The sequence below is a fragment of the Orbicella faveolata genome, unplaced genomic scaffold (genome assembly GCF_042242905.1).
Source record: "Orbicella faveolata isolate gen_17 unplaced genomic scaffold, um_ofav_v1 contig_3, whole genome shotgun sequence".
NCBI classification, from domain to species: Eukaryota; Metazoa; Cnidaria; class Anthozoa; order Scleractinia; family Merulinidae; genus Orbicella; species Orbicella faveolata.
Genome location: NW_028301558.1, coordinates 3,278,507 through 3,296,701, shown reverse-complemented (window position 1 = coordinate 3,296,701; position 18,195 = coordinate 3,278,507). Strand labels below are relative to the sequence as shown.

Sequence of the window (18,195 nt, the reverse complement as noted above, 5' to 3'; positions counted from 1 at the left end):
TGAGTTTTTTTTTTCGAAAATGGGAGTTTGTTTTACGAAAATGAGAATGATGATAAAAATGATTGACAGGCCAAACACGACTCCTATTGGTCAAGATAGAGCTAGCCAATGGCGTAATGTACTTTTCGATCCTGATTTGTTTGCGCGTGAATAGCTACATTTGAATCATGTGGTGCCAGAACGATCAAAGGAGGATTAGACATAAACATCGAGCTTGAGAAACATAAGCTCGATCAGATAGCTGCAAAAAACATTAAAATGTCTCAAGATAAACGTATAGCTTTCTTGAAGTAAAGCTACGGCGTCTTCGAAGAAAAACGTACGAGGGCAAATATGATATCCGTGACAACAATCTCTACTGACTACTGTACTTGCAAACAGTTTTAATCACAGCCGGGCCAGGCGTCACAATATAGAATGCAAGTAAGCAACATGTTCACGGTAAATTTCGTATTTTGGTCCTTAAAAGCAAATACTTGGAGATTTAACAACATAGCTTGCAATATAAATGAGCCAAAACAATGTATAAACACATGGCAAATTACAGAGGTGTCAAACTCGACGAAGTGACATGCAGATAACAGCGGAAATCATGCCGACCTATGACCTATAAAAATTTGCCATAGCACGATCTAACGGCCCAACTCTACTTAAATAATAATAATAATAATAATAATAATAATAATAATAATAATAATAATAATAATAATAATAATAATAATATTTAGTGAGGGAATCCAACTCGCCAAAGGCGGTTTTCAGTGGAGCCCTCCTAAACAAAAATCACCTAAAAATGACATAAATAAGAATTACTCCTTATAACACAGCATGAAGTGCCCTTCATAAACACGAGGGAAGCGACCAAAACAAAGCCGGGTCGAGTGGCCGAACAGAGAACGGCAAATGTACAAGTATCACGAACCGTAGAAGTCGTGAAGGCCAGTCAACCCTATTTTACACTGAAATGTCGTCAAAGACACACAAAACAACGAGGTCGAGCTTCAAACAAATAAGGATTGAAAACTTTACATTACGCCATTGGCTAGCTCTATCTTGACCAATAGGAGTGGTGTTTGGCCTGTCAATCATTTTCATCATAAAAAAAACCCTCCCATTTTCGAGAAAACAAACTCCCATTTTCGAAAAACAAACTCCCATTTTCGCAAAACAAACTCCCATTTTCGCAAAACAAACCCCCATTTTCGCAAAACAAACTCCCATTTTCGTAAAACAAACTCCCATTTTCGTAGAACAAACTCCCATTTTTTAAAAAAAACTAACCCCCATTTTCGTAAAACAAACTCTCATTTCCGAAAAACAAACTCCCATTTTTAAAAAAACAAGCTCCCATTTTCCTAAAACAAACTCCCATTTTCGAAAAAACAAACTCCCATTTTCGTAAAACAAACTCGCATTTTCGTAAAACAAACTCGCATTTTCGAAAAACAAACTCCCATTTTCGAAAAAGCAAATTCTTAATCTCGAAAAACGAACTCCTATTTTTCATAAGTGGATGTCCCTTTGGGGCTTCCGTACAAAACTGTCTTGTGACTGCATGGTAGTCAAACAGAATTATGGGCATAAAGTACCCAACGAAATGGACTACCAGTTGTTGCATTTTTTGGTTAAGTTTTGTTACTTTTCTGAGATGCGCTGCTTCCAAAAACCATGGTTACAGTTATCAATTAAGATAATTTAGAATGCATAAATCATCTTTATTCCCACAAGATTTTCTCGTGAAGGTTAAATCCTTCCTACCTTGGTTGACAAAACGACTCACGTAAAACTTCTTTACAAGACTGGTTATTTGCCACAACATGTTCAACATGTTCAGATCATCCTTTCTTGCTGCTACACTATATTAAATAAAAAGTTCTGTTTGTGAATTCGCTTTCTTTGTTAGCACTAAAAACGATTTTGGCAGTGAAAAATGATACTTACAAAAAAAAAACAGTCAATAAATAACATTCAAAGGACAACTACAGTATATACTCTGACAATTCTTCGTTATAATATAATACAAATAGTGCTTTAAAAAGGACTGTCTTTCAGTTCTGCGTTACACTACAGCTAAAGGGGCAGCGTTACAGTCACGCAATCGGGAGCTACAGAGGACTACCATTTGGAAATCTCTTTAAAAAACAGGTTTTTACAAATGATCTCGTTCTTGACTTTTTACTTGATGTCACACAACAGGGCAACACCGCGCAAAATCCAGTGATCTGGATTCTGATTGGTTTTCAAGTCCACGCTTGCGATGTACGTCAGATCCGTTCTTCTGGGCTTCTTGTATATCGGGCACTGGTACATCCGGGCATCTCGCCCAGCAGTTGTATTAATTGCGTAGATGTGAATGACAGGCATGGACGTAAAGAGAACCTTTTGAGTGGGTTCTACAAGCTTGCAACCTCTGCGGTCCCAGCCGGCACCGTCAAGGTACAGGCCGTGTACATAGACCCCTTCTGTCGGGGGCTGAGTGATGTCATCTTTAAAGAACCGCGTGACGTCATTATGCAGTACAACACAATCTAGGGCCCAGCCCTTGTGTGCACGAGTCACCTCCTGAAAAATGAAAGCAATAGTAATTGTTCCCATCTCAAACTCGATTATTGCCACAACTGTACTTGAGGGAAAGCATGGTTTAAACACTTAATTCCTGGACAGTATTGTCGTTTAGAAAGTAAAATGTCAGGAGGAGGGATTTCAAAATTCATGATTGAAAATGCGACAAACAGAGATAGAGAAGGGAAGAATCCTTCATAGTACTACTCATACTACTTCCACAAAATCCGATTGTGAAAAAAAGCGCACATTTTTGCGGGACGCACCGTGTAACTTCATTCTGTAATTAGTCGAAAAAAAATAACTCAGAACACAATTTGAGGTGATTATTACTTGTCTCATGGCCGTCAGGAATCCTTGAGGGTTAAAAAACCCTGTCATCCAAAACACATTGGGTCTTCCTTCAAAACACCAGCTTCTGAACTGACTGTTTCTTTCCAGCAGTTCAGTGTACCAGAATCCCAACGTGGAGGATTCCCAGGAGATCTAAGATAAAAAAGAAAACGCAACTCAGTTTAGCTATGCGAGGGCTCACCGATTAGAACCTACTTGCAACACGATTCCACCCAAATCTATCCGGCAAGAATCGACGTCTAATTCGACAACGAAATCCGTCTGCTGACGGACTCAAACGTAGTGAAAACTGTAAGTATTACTAACAGAAAAACGGGGAAGAATTCTACTTCCATGTTAGGTTGGGGAGAGTGTGTAGCAATATTAACCCGTCTGTTGCTTGTATTTTTTTCTTCCCTGTTTATCTATATACCTTTTTCCAGTGAGTAGGAATTCTAGCGTCGTACATGCAGTCAAGCGAGTCTCTTAGAGTCTAAAAAGAAAAGCACAACAAATATATTGAACAAAACTAAAATGAAATGCTAGCTTTTAACTATTTTTGTCAACTCCAAATTCGATTCTAAACGAACTAAGCTGGTGCGAAAAATATAAAAAGATTTGCTCGCTGCCTTGAAGTCCCCAGAGTGGACAAATTCAACTGATTTTTCCTCTCGCGTAGACAGGTACATGTAAAAGGAGTAACATCTTCTACAAAAATCCCTATAATGACCTATACGGGGGGCTCCCCCGCAAAGTGGCATCTTTTTTAGGCTTCAGGTATCTAAAAGGGTAGGGATTTCACAAGCTGAGGTATATGAAAAGGTAGTAAAAACTGTCATTTAGTTATTTCAAAGGGCCTTTAATTAACATATTTCGAATAAACGCACATTATGGTTGTATCATTTAATTTATTAAGCACTACATGAAAATGACTAAAAGGCTTCCTTTTTTTTTTTAGCGATTTATTCATAATATGGACCGATGATGAAAGTATGTTAAAGGGATACCTTTTGCCAACTAACGTTATACGAGAAGGGTACCTTTTATACAAAAGGGTAAGGGGTTGGACCTTGGGGCGGCGGGGCGGACTCTGCCCTTATAGAACTTTGTAGAGTACCCGCCCCCTCCCTCTGGAGAAAATAATCAAATCCATCATTGTTACCGCTTGTCTTGATGTAATACCATCGTCTTACAACTTCCATTTAAAGTTATGTATGAGACTATGTGACGAGATTTTAAGATTAGAAGGTTAAAGGATATCAGACTGAAGTTAGCTAACCTCGCTCATTATGATGGTGCCATCAATGGCAAGTTTGAGATCCGTCAGTGTTTGCCGAACAGCGGTTATCACCCTCTGCATTCGGTCGATCTCTTGCCGCAAGAAGATATTCATCGGAGACAGAGCTCCCATTTTCTGTAGTCTGGCCTTAACCTGAAAGCAACGGATAGGAATGGTTAATTCGGAAAGAAAAACGTTGTAACATCTAAAATGAATTGGGACTCGCACATGCCACATACCTGTTACAGCTGAACAAACCAGTGCACAAGAAAGTGGATATTCGAAATCTCTAGTCAAATTCGACATAGAAATTGACCGCTTAGTTTCTGAGCATATGTATAATAGACAACGACCAATAGTTATTTACTCCACTGCAAGGCATTGCGTTAGTAAAACCAGTAGTAAATATAACAACGTTTGCTACTTCCGGACACGACACCACTCGCAAATAACGCGCTTATACTACTACCATCGACATCAAAGTCGAAGTTATAACAAAACGGCCAAAAAAGTGTCTGTGATCCTTTGAATGAAAAGCGAAAAAGAAAGAGCCTCCTGCTTTTCTGTTTGTTCGTTTGTTTGTTTCTTACTTTCTTCCAGCGTCACTGAAAACAGATGTACATGTATAGATACACTTTTCTAGCAGCAATTCTACATTAAGTGCGCTAACGTTTCCTAAATGCACGGAAACAATTAACTTACTCGAACAGCGGTCCTTCAGCTTACCTCATGCGCAATGTAGTTCTCAGGAAGCTTATCAAGCATGTCATCAGCCAACCGCTGGACAACAGCCTCGCGGGTTTCCCCGCTACCACCCGAGCTGTCCTTTGGCTGAATGCTCAAAATGGTGTCCAGGCAAGACTTGGCCAGGTTACTCTGGTAACTGAGAGCAGAAACGACTAAGTTAATAATTATAGTACTTAGCGCCCGCAAACTGATATCGTGAACAATGAGTTGAGAGAAGCACTGATTTTATCTTAATCTTTTGAGCATAGTGCAAGTGTTGACAACACTGCCCCTCGAACTAACTGAAGGCAGTGAAGTTTCCGCCAAGACTAAGAATAAAACAATGTTTTCAAGGACACATGTATGGGTGGATTGAACGAAAGTGTAACTTCAATTGCCGTAATAACTACAAGATCCAAAAAATTGAGAGTTAACGATAAATAAAGCCACATGAAATACCTGATCAAACCTAATTTTCTCCCTACTTCCCTACAAGAACTCATACGGAGAATAAATTCTTGAGAACACTACTCACGTGATGTCTGCATTAGGATGTAGACCAAACACCTCAGGGGAGTCCACAAGAGGAAGCGTGTCAATATAATCCATATACTGTTGAACTGAAGTACACTTTGGTATAGTGTAACCTTTGTAGAAATTGAAGCTCTGTTGGAACATCGACTCGCTAAACCACACCTGCAAAGATCGGTAGCAACGTGTAATCGATCAATGATAGCAACAGAAACGAAAATAACGACAGTTTGTGAGAGGTGGCAAACTAGGCTCTTTGCAGAGTTCTATCATGTGACTTTGCCAGTCATAAAATGATCAAAGCACATACTAGATGTGTGAAATGAAAACGGCACGACGAAATTAGGGCGACAATTTAGACAACTTAAAGAGATAACTTAACGATAACTTAAAGAGACGTTATCGTAGTAACTGAAAGTCTGCAACGTTAACCTCACTAAATTCATCACACTCTGTCATCCGCTTTGTACCATGACCATTTTCTGTGACAATTGTCGGGGACTAGCTTAAACAGACAACAATCGATAAGCATTTCGCACTGACCTATCAAAGTGAATCGCAAAAGTAGGAGCTCTTTTCATTTTAGTTGAATTTCCAACAAGGTGTTGTCTTTTCAGACGAATTGCAACAGCTGAGCCCATTTTCATTGCGGTTCGTGTAGATTTTAGTTGCAACAACAACAAGAACAACATCAAAAACAACAATAATCAGCCTTGGATTATCTGAAAGAAACACATCCTATTAAAACAGCTTTAGCGTTACGTATAAGAGTCATGAAATATCAACCTTGGCAAACGTGTTGAGCAGTCGTTTATCAAAGTCATCTGTGACTCGTCCTCCATACTGCACCTCTCCTAACATATAGCGCACGGTATTCCAGGACACGCCCTTTTTGATATCCATGTCATCCAGATGATTTTGAACAAACTGCACGCTGGCTGTAAAGTCCGCTTGGTTGAACTCGTAAGGAATATTCCAACCTAACGGACCATACTTTCGACGCTCCTGTGGCCAAAGAAAGACAGAGACAGAATTTTGTCAAAAAGAGCTCTTGTAACAATGCTTCATTAAATCAGTTTCAAGAGCAATTGAAAGGAAAATGGAGTCAGGCGTCTGTTTTACGCACAGTCTATGACTTAATATATGATTGACGTGAAATCTCCTCCTCACCTGAACGGTAGAATGGAGAAAAGCAACCGCGTATAGCATGGGTTTCCACTGAGGGAGGTTGCTGATGTCCAGTTGATCTTGATTGATTCCTGGAGACAACAACACAAATAAAGAGATATTAAAATAACATAAAGACAGCGCGCCGAAAAGTCTGGGATTGAATCCTTTCCAACTTACCATTGTAGGTTCGTTTGAGTCCAGCTCTAAGTCCCTGGGGAGGTTCATTCGTGAATTTGATTGACATCTGTCAAATAAAATTTAACCAAGAGAACGTCAAACAGAGTTCAGTTCTAAACTAACTAAACATTCTTAAAACACAAACGAACTATCAAAGAAATTTCAACTCCGGTAATTTGGATAAATTTAATGTTTCGCATTTTCCATTCACGCTTCCAATTCCGGAAAACGATACGGAATTCTTAAGAAACGTGACGCGATTCTAGTGAAACAAAATAAATCGCTCGAGAAACAAGACGCAACAAGCAAGAGATAAGGCATGTCACGCAAAAAGAATGCAATGTATTTTTCAGAGGTACACAATTTGCACAGACCTAAACATGTAAACGAAAGCACCAGAAGATTTTCCAGAGTATTTTGAGTTGTTCAAACCTGTAAGAGGCCGATAGGAAAATGGATATGTTCTTCTGTAGTCATCCACAATCTGAAGGAGTCATGAACTTGTTCAGTATCCACCACCGCGTCCATCAGCTCATCCATAAACTCCAAACCAAGGTGACAGTTCTGAAGGAGCGCCCATCCGCCCTGAAATCACAAACGAGATGTCTCAATATACAGATTCTCCTTACACGTTGCCATACATTTCTTCGTTTACCATTTGGGCGAATTTGATTGCAAATCAACACCATACAGCTAATACATGTACAACATTAGGAGACGTAGTAGTTCACAGCCTAGGGGAATAGGAAACAGAAATAACAGATGAGGGGAATAAGATATCAACACAGTGAAAAGACCAGAAAACCAGGAGAAACTACTTCAACAACAACAACAAAACAAACAAACAAATACAACCACCACCACAAAAGATCTCACCTAAAACACAAGCATTGTACTTATATAAAGGGAAATACAATGCATCAAATGTACTCACTGTTTGCATGAATTGTCCAACGAGTTTTCTAGCATGAATTTCTTGACCTTGACCCATGGAAATAGCACGGCAATCTGCAATCAAATATAGACAGATCAAGACAAGTGAAAGCGATTTGCAAAGCAAGACAGATACATCACCAGCAGGATCATTAATGATATTATTTCTTGATAAATAGGCAACTTTCTGAACTTATTTGCTTAAGAGAGTGTGGTGATAATGGTTATATTCTTTCACCCGATATCTGCTGTTCCTAGAATAAGGTCATTCGAAGTACTTAAATGATAGACAACATCTTCAATTGGAAAAGCTAAACAGTAATTTTTGGCCTTTGTTTTCCTGATTAACATACGATTTCTAGTTAAAAAAAAGATGGTAACTTTATTTCATTCTCACCAAACTTGTGCCTTTTAGCGAGGTTTTCAATGAGGCTTGTAGGATCTGAGCCCATGGACAGGAAGTTGATCAGCGGTGTTTTGTTATCGCTCTCTTCCCAGGTCTTCTCCAAATCGAGGATCACGTTCTCGGCGTAGTTAGGCCCCATGGATTCGGCGATATATTTTCGTGCCTGCGCCATGGTCCGGTCTGGACACCAAGACCTGGCAATGACGAATAAACTATTAAACGGTCTAAGGGTTTCTCTCATTGCAAATCGTTGCAGAAAGTAGAAATCCTTTCTGCTTTTCACAACAATAAGAGAAACTTAACCCTTTGCATTATGCAACACTCCTTTTGTCTAATACAAAGTAAAAACATTTTGCCCGCCTATAACGACCAATGATCATCGTAAAACACATTCTCCACCCTCCCAGAGCGGGGTAAATAAATAAAGAAACCTAACCTGATTAGCAGGAGTTTCCTAAACGTGTCCAGCGAGTTTGCATATCCATCAGGAATGTCCGCTTCCTCAGGGGCGTCCTTGTCAAACCAGTTTTTCCACTGTTTCTCGTTACGTGCGATCTAAAAAAGTCAAATTTCGAACAGCGATAAAGAAACGTATCATTACAGCTTTGAAAAAATTAACTATTGGAAATAAAACAGGAACTAATGCAGAAAACAGTTTGACGGAAGAAAGGCTAAAAAATAACTTGTCACGCAAGAGTTTGGTTTTCGTGACATACCGTGGCTTCACCATATTTTGTGTAAGTTTAGAAAAGGTCTCAGACTAAAATAGTTGTTTTCCAAACGTGGGTTCATGTTGAAACTTTAACACTAATGTCTTTGATGATTTTATTGGACTACCATCACAGAACGTTACCAGAACTTTGGGTAACGCAATCTCATATGAGCGTTACAGGATACCCACCTGATTGAGCACGTCTGAGAACTGCGGCAGTTTACTGAGCTCCACAAGGTTCAGCCACGTGATGTCAGTTATCCATCTGCATGGCTTTGGCTGTACAGCTTTCAGGTCCAGGGAAGCTCCTCCTTTGATGAGTGTCATGAACTCACTGTGTTTCACCTGGTACAGGTCATAACATTACAATTGCAGCCTTTTGTTAAACCATTCACTTCTTTAAACTATAGCTTTGACTTCCCTTTGAACTATAAGTAAGCGATTATTTTGAGATACTCAAAAGATTTCTTTCATTCATAGTATATTGCTCTTGTTTGCTATAAGATTCGGAACCTCATAGCTGATTATCGCTCAGCTTGTTGACTTGCAGAACGCAAGCCTCACGTGGTCACGTTAATCCGGAGAGATATCTCTTTAGATGATTCACTCCCTTCATCTCCAGAACAGTGATCTAAGAATCGAGCTGAACAATACTGACAAATTACTACCCAGATCCATCTGTTGTCTCTTAATGGCTAACAACTGCACTTGGGTTTCTTTAAGGCTGCGTCACCAGCTGAAATGTTTCCGCACAAGTCTCAGGCGACGGACAGTACTTACCTTCTTATTCTGCAGATCGATCTTGAGAGCGAGTAGAAGCGTGAACAGAAACTTATGATTCTCATACAGGCCTCGGCACGAGTACCTCCATACTTCGTACGTCAAGTAATCTATAATATTGTGTATCCTCTTGGAAGTGATTGGAGATGGTTGCGACCTTGGAAAAACAAATGAAAACATTTGTGAGTTTTTGTACGTGCATAACTAAAAGTCAAGTGAATATTCCAGTATTTGTCTTTCTCCGTCTCTCTGCCATACCTTTATGATTGTCATACTCTCATACTCTCACTGTGGAGTTAGTTCTGAGGATTTAGTGGTAACAATACCCTCAAATTGATGATTTCTTGGTTCTCGTCACCCTCTGCTTGACAATGCACTAATATCGTAAGGAGAAATGTGATTTTGACGCTCTCCGGAATTCAAATTTGACACTAAAACTTCAGCGAGTCTGGAGTCCCCAATAAAGCTAAAATTCAGCATTAATTGAAAGACTTGAAGCGTTTTGACCAGTGGTTAAATATATCAAACATTCCTCGTGCCAGACCCTCACCTTGCCATAGCGTTGTCGAACAATCCCAGGAACTGTTTAAGAGAGGTCTGGTACATACAGTTCACCATGCTCATTTCAACGATCAAGAAATACAAGATACTGCCACGGGTGGCCACTGAAAAATAATGACAACAATAAACATAAACAAAGGATATGTATTTTCTTCTAAGAGCGGGTGGTAAAGTTATGGTAAGGTCTGCATACGAGCCCATCAGGGTGGGTGCAATTTTCTTACCCGGTCGAAATTCTTCCCTTGCGCCGTTGATCTTGATTTCCGTGTCAGCGGCTACAACAAGTTTCTGACTGACTTCCTCGGCTGTCGCCTTAGTGGTGCTCAGCACCTCAATTAGTGATTCATCGTCCACAAGAGACCCCTGAAATAACATTGCACCAACTTGTTAAACAGAGTTAAATCAAGGACAAATAAAGTTTTTGGCAGGAATCGGTCTCCAATAATAGGTTGAGCCTGCAGTTATCTAAAGGGTGTTGCTAGGCAACAAATATACTTTGATGATTTGACAGAAAAGACCGTGAAGAATTTGACGGTCAGTAGAGGAGCTGTATTAGCAAGACGCGAAGGGAAATTCGTAGAAATATTGAACCAAGTGAAATGCAACTGGCAAACAAGAAATAACGAAAATTAAAGTGACAGTAGTTACCCATACAAGATATTTCGACGACCTAAAACTTGAAATAATTACTGGAAAAGGTAGGAAACCGTTAACTTACTAACTTAATTTTCTTCATGCTAGGTGGCACATAACGCCGAAACCGTAAACTAATCGTATAATATGAGAAGTTCCATACCTGAGTGCTCGTAAGCCTGAACAGCAAATTATCTTCTAGTTCTTTCATCTTTCTTTTGTTGGAAGCTACATCTTCCATGAGCTTCGTTCGCTCAGCCTCCAGCTCCTAAAACAAATATGAAGGGAAAAAAAATATCGATTGTTATTCCAGTTGACCTAGATCCATTTCACGTTCTGAGTTATATATGGAAAGATTCGCTTTGGGAAATCCAAATTTCTTAGTTGGCATCCACGTAACAGAAGGCAGGCTTGACGTTTAGCTTTCTTGATGTCATAAGTCAGAAGAAAATGACGATAAGATAACTCACCGCTTTCTCAGTCAAGATCACACGACCAAGGAGCTGATCTTCCAAGCCTTTCATTGTCACCGTGAAGTCGATTATAGAAGTACGGGCACTAATCTGTTTATAACACAAACAAATCAGGAAGTAGTCAGGTGACACCACAACATTGTAATTTGATACTGAATATCTTTAAGATACTACATATTCTTATGTCTTGGAGTAGCTATTTTGTACCCATTAAAAAGATACAACACAACAACAACAACAACAACAAAAACGTTTCATTACCACACACAAAAACACAGAAGTGTATGACTTTACACACGACGGACAGCTGTCACTCACCTCTGGAGTGTACGCGGGATTTGAGAGCTTCGTCGTGATGTATAACATGAAGCCCTTCATAACATCAATCTCCTTGTCTCCCACTTTCACTTTCAGGGTGCTTCCAGTTTTGATGAAGTTCTTCTCCAGCACGTTATCGAGAGCTGGGTCCAATTCTTCGGCCACGTCCTCGATGAGCAGCGGTCTACCCAACGAGAGGCAGTCTTCCAGATGGTTTCGGAAGTACTTGTGATTTAATGACGTTATCTGTAGATAAATGTTTTGAATCATTTACGCAACACGTCATTTTTCGAGAAACTGGCAGGCCTTGGTCTTATATTGAAACAAAAACAAAATAAACTGGATTGTTGAAGAGGAACAGAAAACTGAACTTAAATGAAAGCACGAGATAAAAAGCCATCTGTGCACGTAATATAGGAATTGAAATTAAAATGAAGATTACTATCAAAGGTCTTCTGAAGAACTGTAATAACACTGTTATTCTTGCATTGGATTTTGCTGCTGGTTCAGTGGGGTTTCTCATATGTCTGTTGGTTCAGAAGCCCATCGACAAACAAAGAAACCGACGTGTGATTTGCATCTCAATTCGCAATAAACTGCTTAAATGATCTGAATTCCTCGAAGAGAAGTTTTCACGATTTTATAGCAAACAAAATCTACCTTGAAAATTTCAGCTTTAAAGCTTCCATACTTTTGCTTTTCCATACTCATTTCTCAACTTCTTGATCGCAAGGGTTTTCTAAGATCGAGTAAAGTTCACAGAGTTCTTAAACCATGCTTGACCTACCCACCTGCATTTGACTTTCTTTTTCTCGGTTCTTAATCCAGGCCTTTCCTTGGCCTTGTGGATCTATCAACAAAGGGAAGCGCGTTGCCTTGGTAACGATAATGCCGTTTTGGACAGACAGTTCATCGTTTGGTAAACCTTGAAGGTTCCATTCACCGACCTAGAATCATAAAACAGGAACTGTCACAGGAAGAATCCCAAAACTTACCCTTTCTTTCTAGTGACTATATCTCCTAGGACACAACTGTTTGTCACAATTTAAAGGCGCATTTGGTGGCTGGTCTCGAAACAGTCAATGCTTACCGTTGCCGCATCAACGAGCATGCCCGTGACATTCAGGTTGGGGGTAAAGGGGATCTTGCGTGACTTCATGTCCTTCTGCCATTTTCCCATCAACATGTCACGGAACTCTTGGTTGAAGGGACCAGAGTAAGACAAAAATCCTGTGCAGAGCAACACGTCACCGACCAGTCTATAATAGAAACAAAGTTACATAGTTACCTTTTCCTAATCACAGTTATAAGGTATTGCTGGTTCTTGTTCTTGTTCTTGCTCGTTTTTGGGACAGGATAGTGAGCAAACAGAAAAATGTCCATGCGATTATTACGATTAACCATTACACCTTTGATTTTATAACCTTCAACACATACACATCATTTAAAACCTAAACTGCGTTTGAGAAAGAAAAGACAACTAAGATAAAGACGCAGAAACCCAGGTTCACAAAATAACTTGAACGAAATAAGTTTGAGTTTAGCGATATGTTTCAAGTAATGTTACCCACACTGCCAATTACAAAAAGATTTTGCAGTTTGGGCGAAAAAATCACAAATATTTTTTACAAGAAAGCACCTGCAATAAGGAACGACATCGATCCATGACACGAAAAAGTTTAACGGTTTCTCTAAATAGAATACTGCTTGCGTTATACCTTCCAATTTGAGCTTCAAACTCTTTACTTTGTTCCGTCCATCTTTCTTTCTCTCCTCCTAAGCCGCCAATCAGAGTGGAAGCTGCCAACATCTTTCTGCGACATGTCTCCGCGTCATCCAGAAGATCCTGTTTATTATCCATATAAACCAGTTAATACTTGCACCATTACACTGATCTGACGGTAATTTCTCCTGCTAGACATGTATTTTTATAAAAAGTAAATTTTTCCTACCCACTACCATAGGAAATCCGTGCACAATGAAAAGAGAATCTACATGTTGTTGTCTACCAAACAGTGGTCCAGTTCTTTAGAACTTTTCTTGAACTTAATTTCAAACATTTTGTTCACTATCATCGATCTCCGTTTCAACTATAGATAACGTAACTTAAACTTAAAATTACTTAAAAAGTAATTTTTCTACAACTGGAGAAAATAGCTTTCCCAACACCAGCCCAGGCTTCTTTTCCAGTAACAGTTAAAACGGTGTATCATCTAAGTGTATGAATTGTTGCCAAAGAGGTTAAATTAATCTTAAATGCAAGATATAGCACCTTTGGAATGCATTTCACGGTTCCTTACAACAGGGATTAACAAGTTTCAACTTTACGATTGGGTCCTAGTGTGAATTTGTAGCACCTGGGTTCCCTGTTTTAGTGAAAGCGTCCAGTTAATATGTTTTTGCAACTAGACGTCCTAGGTCCTTATTGCCGAGTTACGCTGTCGAAAATCGTCAACTTTGCCACAATAACGAGATTTGTGAAGTTTGAAACAACGTTTCAAACTTCAGCACGATTTACCTGTTTTTCTTGCACTGCCTTATCGTACAAAGCCTGTACTTTATCAAGTTCAGCCTGTTTAGCGTCTAGCTGTGCCTGGGCCGCGTTCAGGTCGTTCTGAGCTACGTTCAGCTTAGCCTCTTGAATGGTCAAGTTGGCCTACGAGACAACGTTAGGCAACGATTAGCTAACTTTCATTCAAGGCAATAAATCATTGATGATTTTCGCAACCTACCGAGCCGACAGCTCTAAATAATAGGTTACCACATGACCTGAGAACAAACTTAATACCGCCAGCATAGAACATGACAGTCACTGTAAATGAAGTTAATGAAGGTTCCACACGAGATATAAGAAGACAAAAACTGCCTATTCAAATTCTGGATAGTGTTTGCGATCATAAAGCTCAAAATGGCGACTCGACTAGACTGAAAAAAATAAGTCAAAACAATAGACCATATTAGTATTCCCGGTATCGGACTGGGACTAGCTTGCAACTGAGGCTAATGAGGGGAGTCTTTACAAATGCAAATGACATTAATCTCTTTTTAATGATATCCCCCGCATGAGCCTCCATTCCAAGCTAGTTCCAGTCCAATACCGAGAACACGAATATGGTGTATTTAGCTTCACATATTTCTCATTCCAGATCACTGATGTTCTTTGAACTGCTCTCTTCTCAATCTTAGAGCCATGCTTTTAAAAACACGCAAATGTGATCATATTTGACAGAAACAATTCTCCACCACATGGCCAGTATAGCGACAATAAGCAACACGAGCCTAATATCATTCTACAAAGCTTAGATTTTTCTGATATATTTAATTTATTCACCAGTCTTTTTGCTTTACTTTGGCTTTTTTACTTTCATTCTCCTCCTTTAGCGTTCATATGCTGACGTTGCATTGCAACTTACCTTTAATGGCAAGACTTCTTTGTTAATACCAAAGAACACAGACATCGCATTCGTCCACGAGCACAAACCAGCGACATCTCCGCAAACCTGTTGACGGAACATTCCAAACAAAACACATTAATTGGCTTAATTATCCAGCGTGAGTAATTAGCAGACCCGAAAAGTGTTTCTCACAGAAACAGCCGTATGTTACAAAAATATACTGCTACTTTTTCGGTAGGAGGGGAATCGTGTAGGAGATGAACGAGAACTGGGCCCACCGAAAGGTTACAAAGCAATGTTAATCAGCCCGCCATGTTGTCATGATCCGGCTTAGAAAGTTGTTACATTAGCTTGTCGCCATCAGAACTTGGGCTCACAAAAATTTGGTGGACAGGGAAGTAAACCGGGTAAATAGCTGAATTGCTTACCGGCTGTTTAAGGGTACGTAGTCATAGTCATAGCAATTCTGTTCAAGGGGGAAAGGGGCAATGAGGTTAACCCTATGTGAGGCACCAACCCGTGAGACAAGGCCAGACCGCAGCACCGGGAACTACGTGCACTACTCTTTGCGCTAAGTGTGTGGGTTCTGTAACGTCCCCTGCTAACCATGTAACACTGAAGATGCAGGAGACGGGTCTTGCGGTTTATAGTCCTTATCCGAGAAGACTTGAACGTCTAACCATTTCCAGATGTAATTACAAAGACAGCAAATTCTTCTCAGTTATTTTAAGACCCTGAGTGTTGGTCCGGTCTGGGGCTCGAACCCTCGACCTAACGCACAGCAGACTGGCGCTCTACCAGCTGAGCTAACCAGGCGGCGGTTAGCTACCTAGGCTAGTATACAACCATTACTAACCCTTTTAGCGGTTTCCATATTGTAGTCCTCCATTTCTAGATAAGGCGCGAGAAGTTCAACCATTTCGTCATTGATGGTGTCCTTCGCAAAACTTTGAAGCGACAGCAAAAAGTTGGACTGGCTCATCGTCTGGAAGAAAAACAAACAACAGTCATGAAAATACATGCACTCGAACTCTATTAAGTAACTATCCCGTTTGTCCTCTCCAACGTACTCTCGAAAGAAAAAGCGAAAAAAACTGTTTCCAGTTAGGAAGTTTGCCATCGACAACAGAAGCGACAGGAAGGTTTAATTATGATGTAAAAAAAAAAAATTAGAGGCACTAAATACAAAGCAAACCCTCAGAGGAATTCGTGACATAAGAGTTATCGGTCGAAGTGAGAGTAAACGCATGGACGCATAGTTACACAAACCACGAATTTGTTGTTATTGTTTTGAATGCTTACACCAGTATGGCTAAAGGGATAACATCTGCGACCTAAATATATTGCTTAGTGAGCGACGAGAGCACAGAATGTTAGTCTTTAAGAGGTCTTAAAGGTTCTTGGACTGAAAGCAACACCAGCTTAGAAGCAATACCTCACCTCATCTATCCTCTTCGCGCTCTGTTGCGCATGAGGCCGCAATAAGAAATTACGAAAAATACGTCACAGGCATGCTATTATTTTTTTTGTCTTGAAGAACCTAAAAGCGCATTGTCGTCTCGGCTGAACAAATTTCGCAAAATGTGTTAGGATAAAATTACAAATCTCTCCAGGACGCGTACAAGCCCCCAAGATAGCAATATTTTATTCCGCAAAGAAAACACTGATTCATACCTTAAGCGATTCACTCCAAGAGGGTTTGACACAGTTTCTCTCCGCATCAAATACCACTGGGTCCACTCGCTTTCGAAACAAGATCAAAACACAGTCCATAATGCGCATGATCAGATGCGGTGGTTTGGGAAGCTTACGGACCGTAGCGATATGGGAGGCCTTGATGGTCTGGTAACGAACAAAAATAACCAGGTTAGCATTTCACTTCGACGACACTGTTTTACTATAAGTCGAAGAAGACTCTCTGCTTCAGCTGAACTAACGTACATTGTAACAGAAGATACACGGCCTTACATATGGCGAGAGACAAGAGACAATTAGCACGCGAGCGAGCTGGCACCGGGAACACCAAGGACGAGAGAAGAACTAAAGGGATGGAGCTTCTGATAAAGTCTTCATCTTCCTCTTCTCGAACCCCAAGCGCTTAGCATTTTCAAAGTTTAAAAACATTATCTTTTCCTTCGGTTGATAACAAAAAATAACACAAATAAAGACTCATTCGAAAGAACATCAACAAACACGGATATCAGATACACATCTTATGTGAGACAGAAGCAGGGAAAGAATTTTCAGCACTGTTATATCAGAATTACACTGGCACTATCTGCCCCTCTCCAAACGTTACCCCAACTCTGCACAATAAATATGTTTTTAACCTGTAAGGCGGCTTCTGCTTCTTCAAGAGCTGGTCTTGCGGCTTCTAACTTTTCTTCAGCCACAGCTTTGTCAGCCTGAAAACAAAATTAGAGTAGAGTGGGACATGAGCTCTACTGGTAAGGAAGAGCATATAAAACAGATAGAGTCCATTCACATAGCATGCGTCGAATTGTCAATGAGCTCTCGGCTTACCGCGATATCATCCACAATAGCTTGCGCTTTGTCTTTGACTTTCTGCACCTGAGCTTTGACTTTCTCTGCCGCTTGTGCCTTTACTGTAACCTCTTTCAATACCTAGCGGACGGAATCAATAACATCAACAAATGGAAAGCAGCATCTGCACAATATCGCAATAGAGTCGCGTAGACTAGATGCAATGTTTTCACACGTTGGTTTTCAGCATTCCTCGAGGACATTGGATGGCAAACACACGATTCAAGTGCTTCAGTTTCAAGACCTATATAGTTATCTCATCTTACATCAAACATAAAAAAAGAAACAGCCGAACTTGCAGGCACATCCTTACCAGGTCCGCCTTCTCAGATGCCACGGCGAGCTCTTTTTCTTTCACCGCTAATTCTTTGGACAGCTGGGCGACTGATTCACTGGCCTCCATGAGCTTGGCTAATCCAGTGTTCATTCTCCTCGCCAGTTCTCCAATTTGTTCTCGTTTCTCGCTGTATATTGACTTGTAGCCGTTGATAAAGGAGAGATATGACTTTGGAGTAACGTGTGTCGCTCGACGGTATCTATAAACAAGAATTCAAAATAAGGTTGTTTCTGACAAAAAAAAAAACAGCTAGTCAGTGAAAAACGAGAACGTCGCTAAAAAAGGTTTTAATGCGCAGTACAATGGCATTGCAGGTTTTTTTTTT

General features: G+C 40.1%; 1 protein-coding gene across 1 annotated transcript in view; it reads right to left on the bottom strand.

The window, feature by feature from the left end:
• Window positions 1–1,694: 1,694 nt before the first annotated feature.
• Window positions 1,695–18,195, bottom strand: part of LOC110040581 (dynein axonemal heavy chain 5-like) — a 54,147-nt gene continuing 37,646 nt past the window's right edge. Inside the window, exons 49-78 of the mRNA XM_020745831.2 lie at window positions 17,847–18,069; window positions 17,513–17,614; window positions 17,320–17,394; window positions 16,664–16,831; window positions 15,846–15,974; window positions 15,008–15,094; window positions 14,113–14,250; window positions 13,313–13,440; window positions 12,685–12,853; window positions 12,386–12,541; window positions 11,595–11,840; window positions 11,274–11,366; window positions 10,967–11,071; window positions 10,395–10,533; window positions 10,160–10,274; window positions 9,610–9,766; window positions 9,019–9,174; window positions 8,554–8,672; window positions 8,109–8,311; window positions 7,713–7,786; window positions 7,211–7,363; window positions 6,779–6,845; window positions 6,602–6,690; window positions 6,218–6,436; window positions 5,436–5,596; window positions 4,901–5,057; window positions 4,175–4,327; window positions 3,329–3,388; window positions 2,896–3,048; window positions 1,695–2,562 (exon numbers count right to left, since the gene is read on the bottom strand). Of these exons, the coding sequence (XP_020601490.2) occupies window positions 2,176–2,562; window positions 2,896–3,048; window positions 3,329–3,388; window positions 4,175–4,327; window positions 4,901–5,057; window positions 5,436–5,596; window positions 6,218–6,436; window positions 6,602–6,690; window positions 6,779–6,845; window positions 7,211–7,363; window positions 7,713–7,786; window positions 8,109–8,311; window positions 8,554–8,672; window positions 9,019–9,174; window positions 9,610–9,766; window positions 10,160–10,274; window positions 10,395–10,533; window positions 10,967–11,071; window positions 11,274–11,366; window positions 11,595–11,840; window positions 12,386–12,541; window positions 12,685–12,853; window positions 13,313–13,440; window positions 14,113–14,250; window positions 15,008–15,094; window positions 15,846–15,974; window positions 16,664–16,831; window positions 17,320–17,394; window positions 17,513–17,614; window positions 17,847–18,069 (4,381 nt within the window). The 3' untranslated portion in view covers window positions 1,695–2,175. The remainder of the gene's footprint in view (window positions 2,563–2,895; window positions 3,049–3,328; window positions 3,389–4,174; window positions 4,328–4,900; window positions 5,058–5,435; window positions 5,597–6,217; window positions 6,437–6,601; window positions 6,691–6,778; window positions 6,846–7,210; window positions 7,364–7,712; window positions 7,787–8,108; window positions 8,312–8,553; window positions 8,673–9,018; window positions 9,175–9,609; window positions 9,767–10,159; window positions 10,275–10,394; window positions 10,534–10,966; window positions 11,072–11,273; window positions 11,367–11,594; window positions 11,841–12,385; window positions 12,542–12,684; window positions 12,854–13,312; window positions 13,441–14,112; window positions 14,251–15,007; window positions 15,095–15,845; window positions 15,975–16,663; window positions 16,832–17,319; window positions 17,395–17,512; window positions 17,615–17,846; window positions 18,070–18,195) is intronic.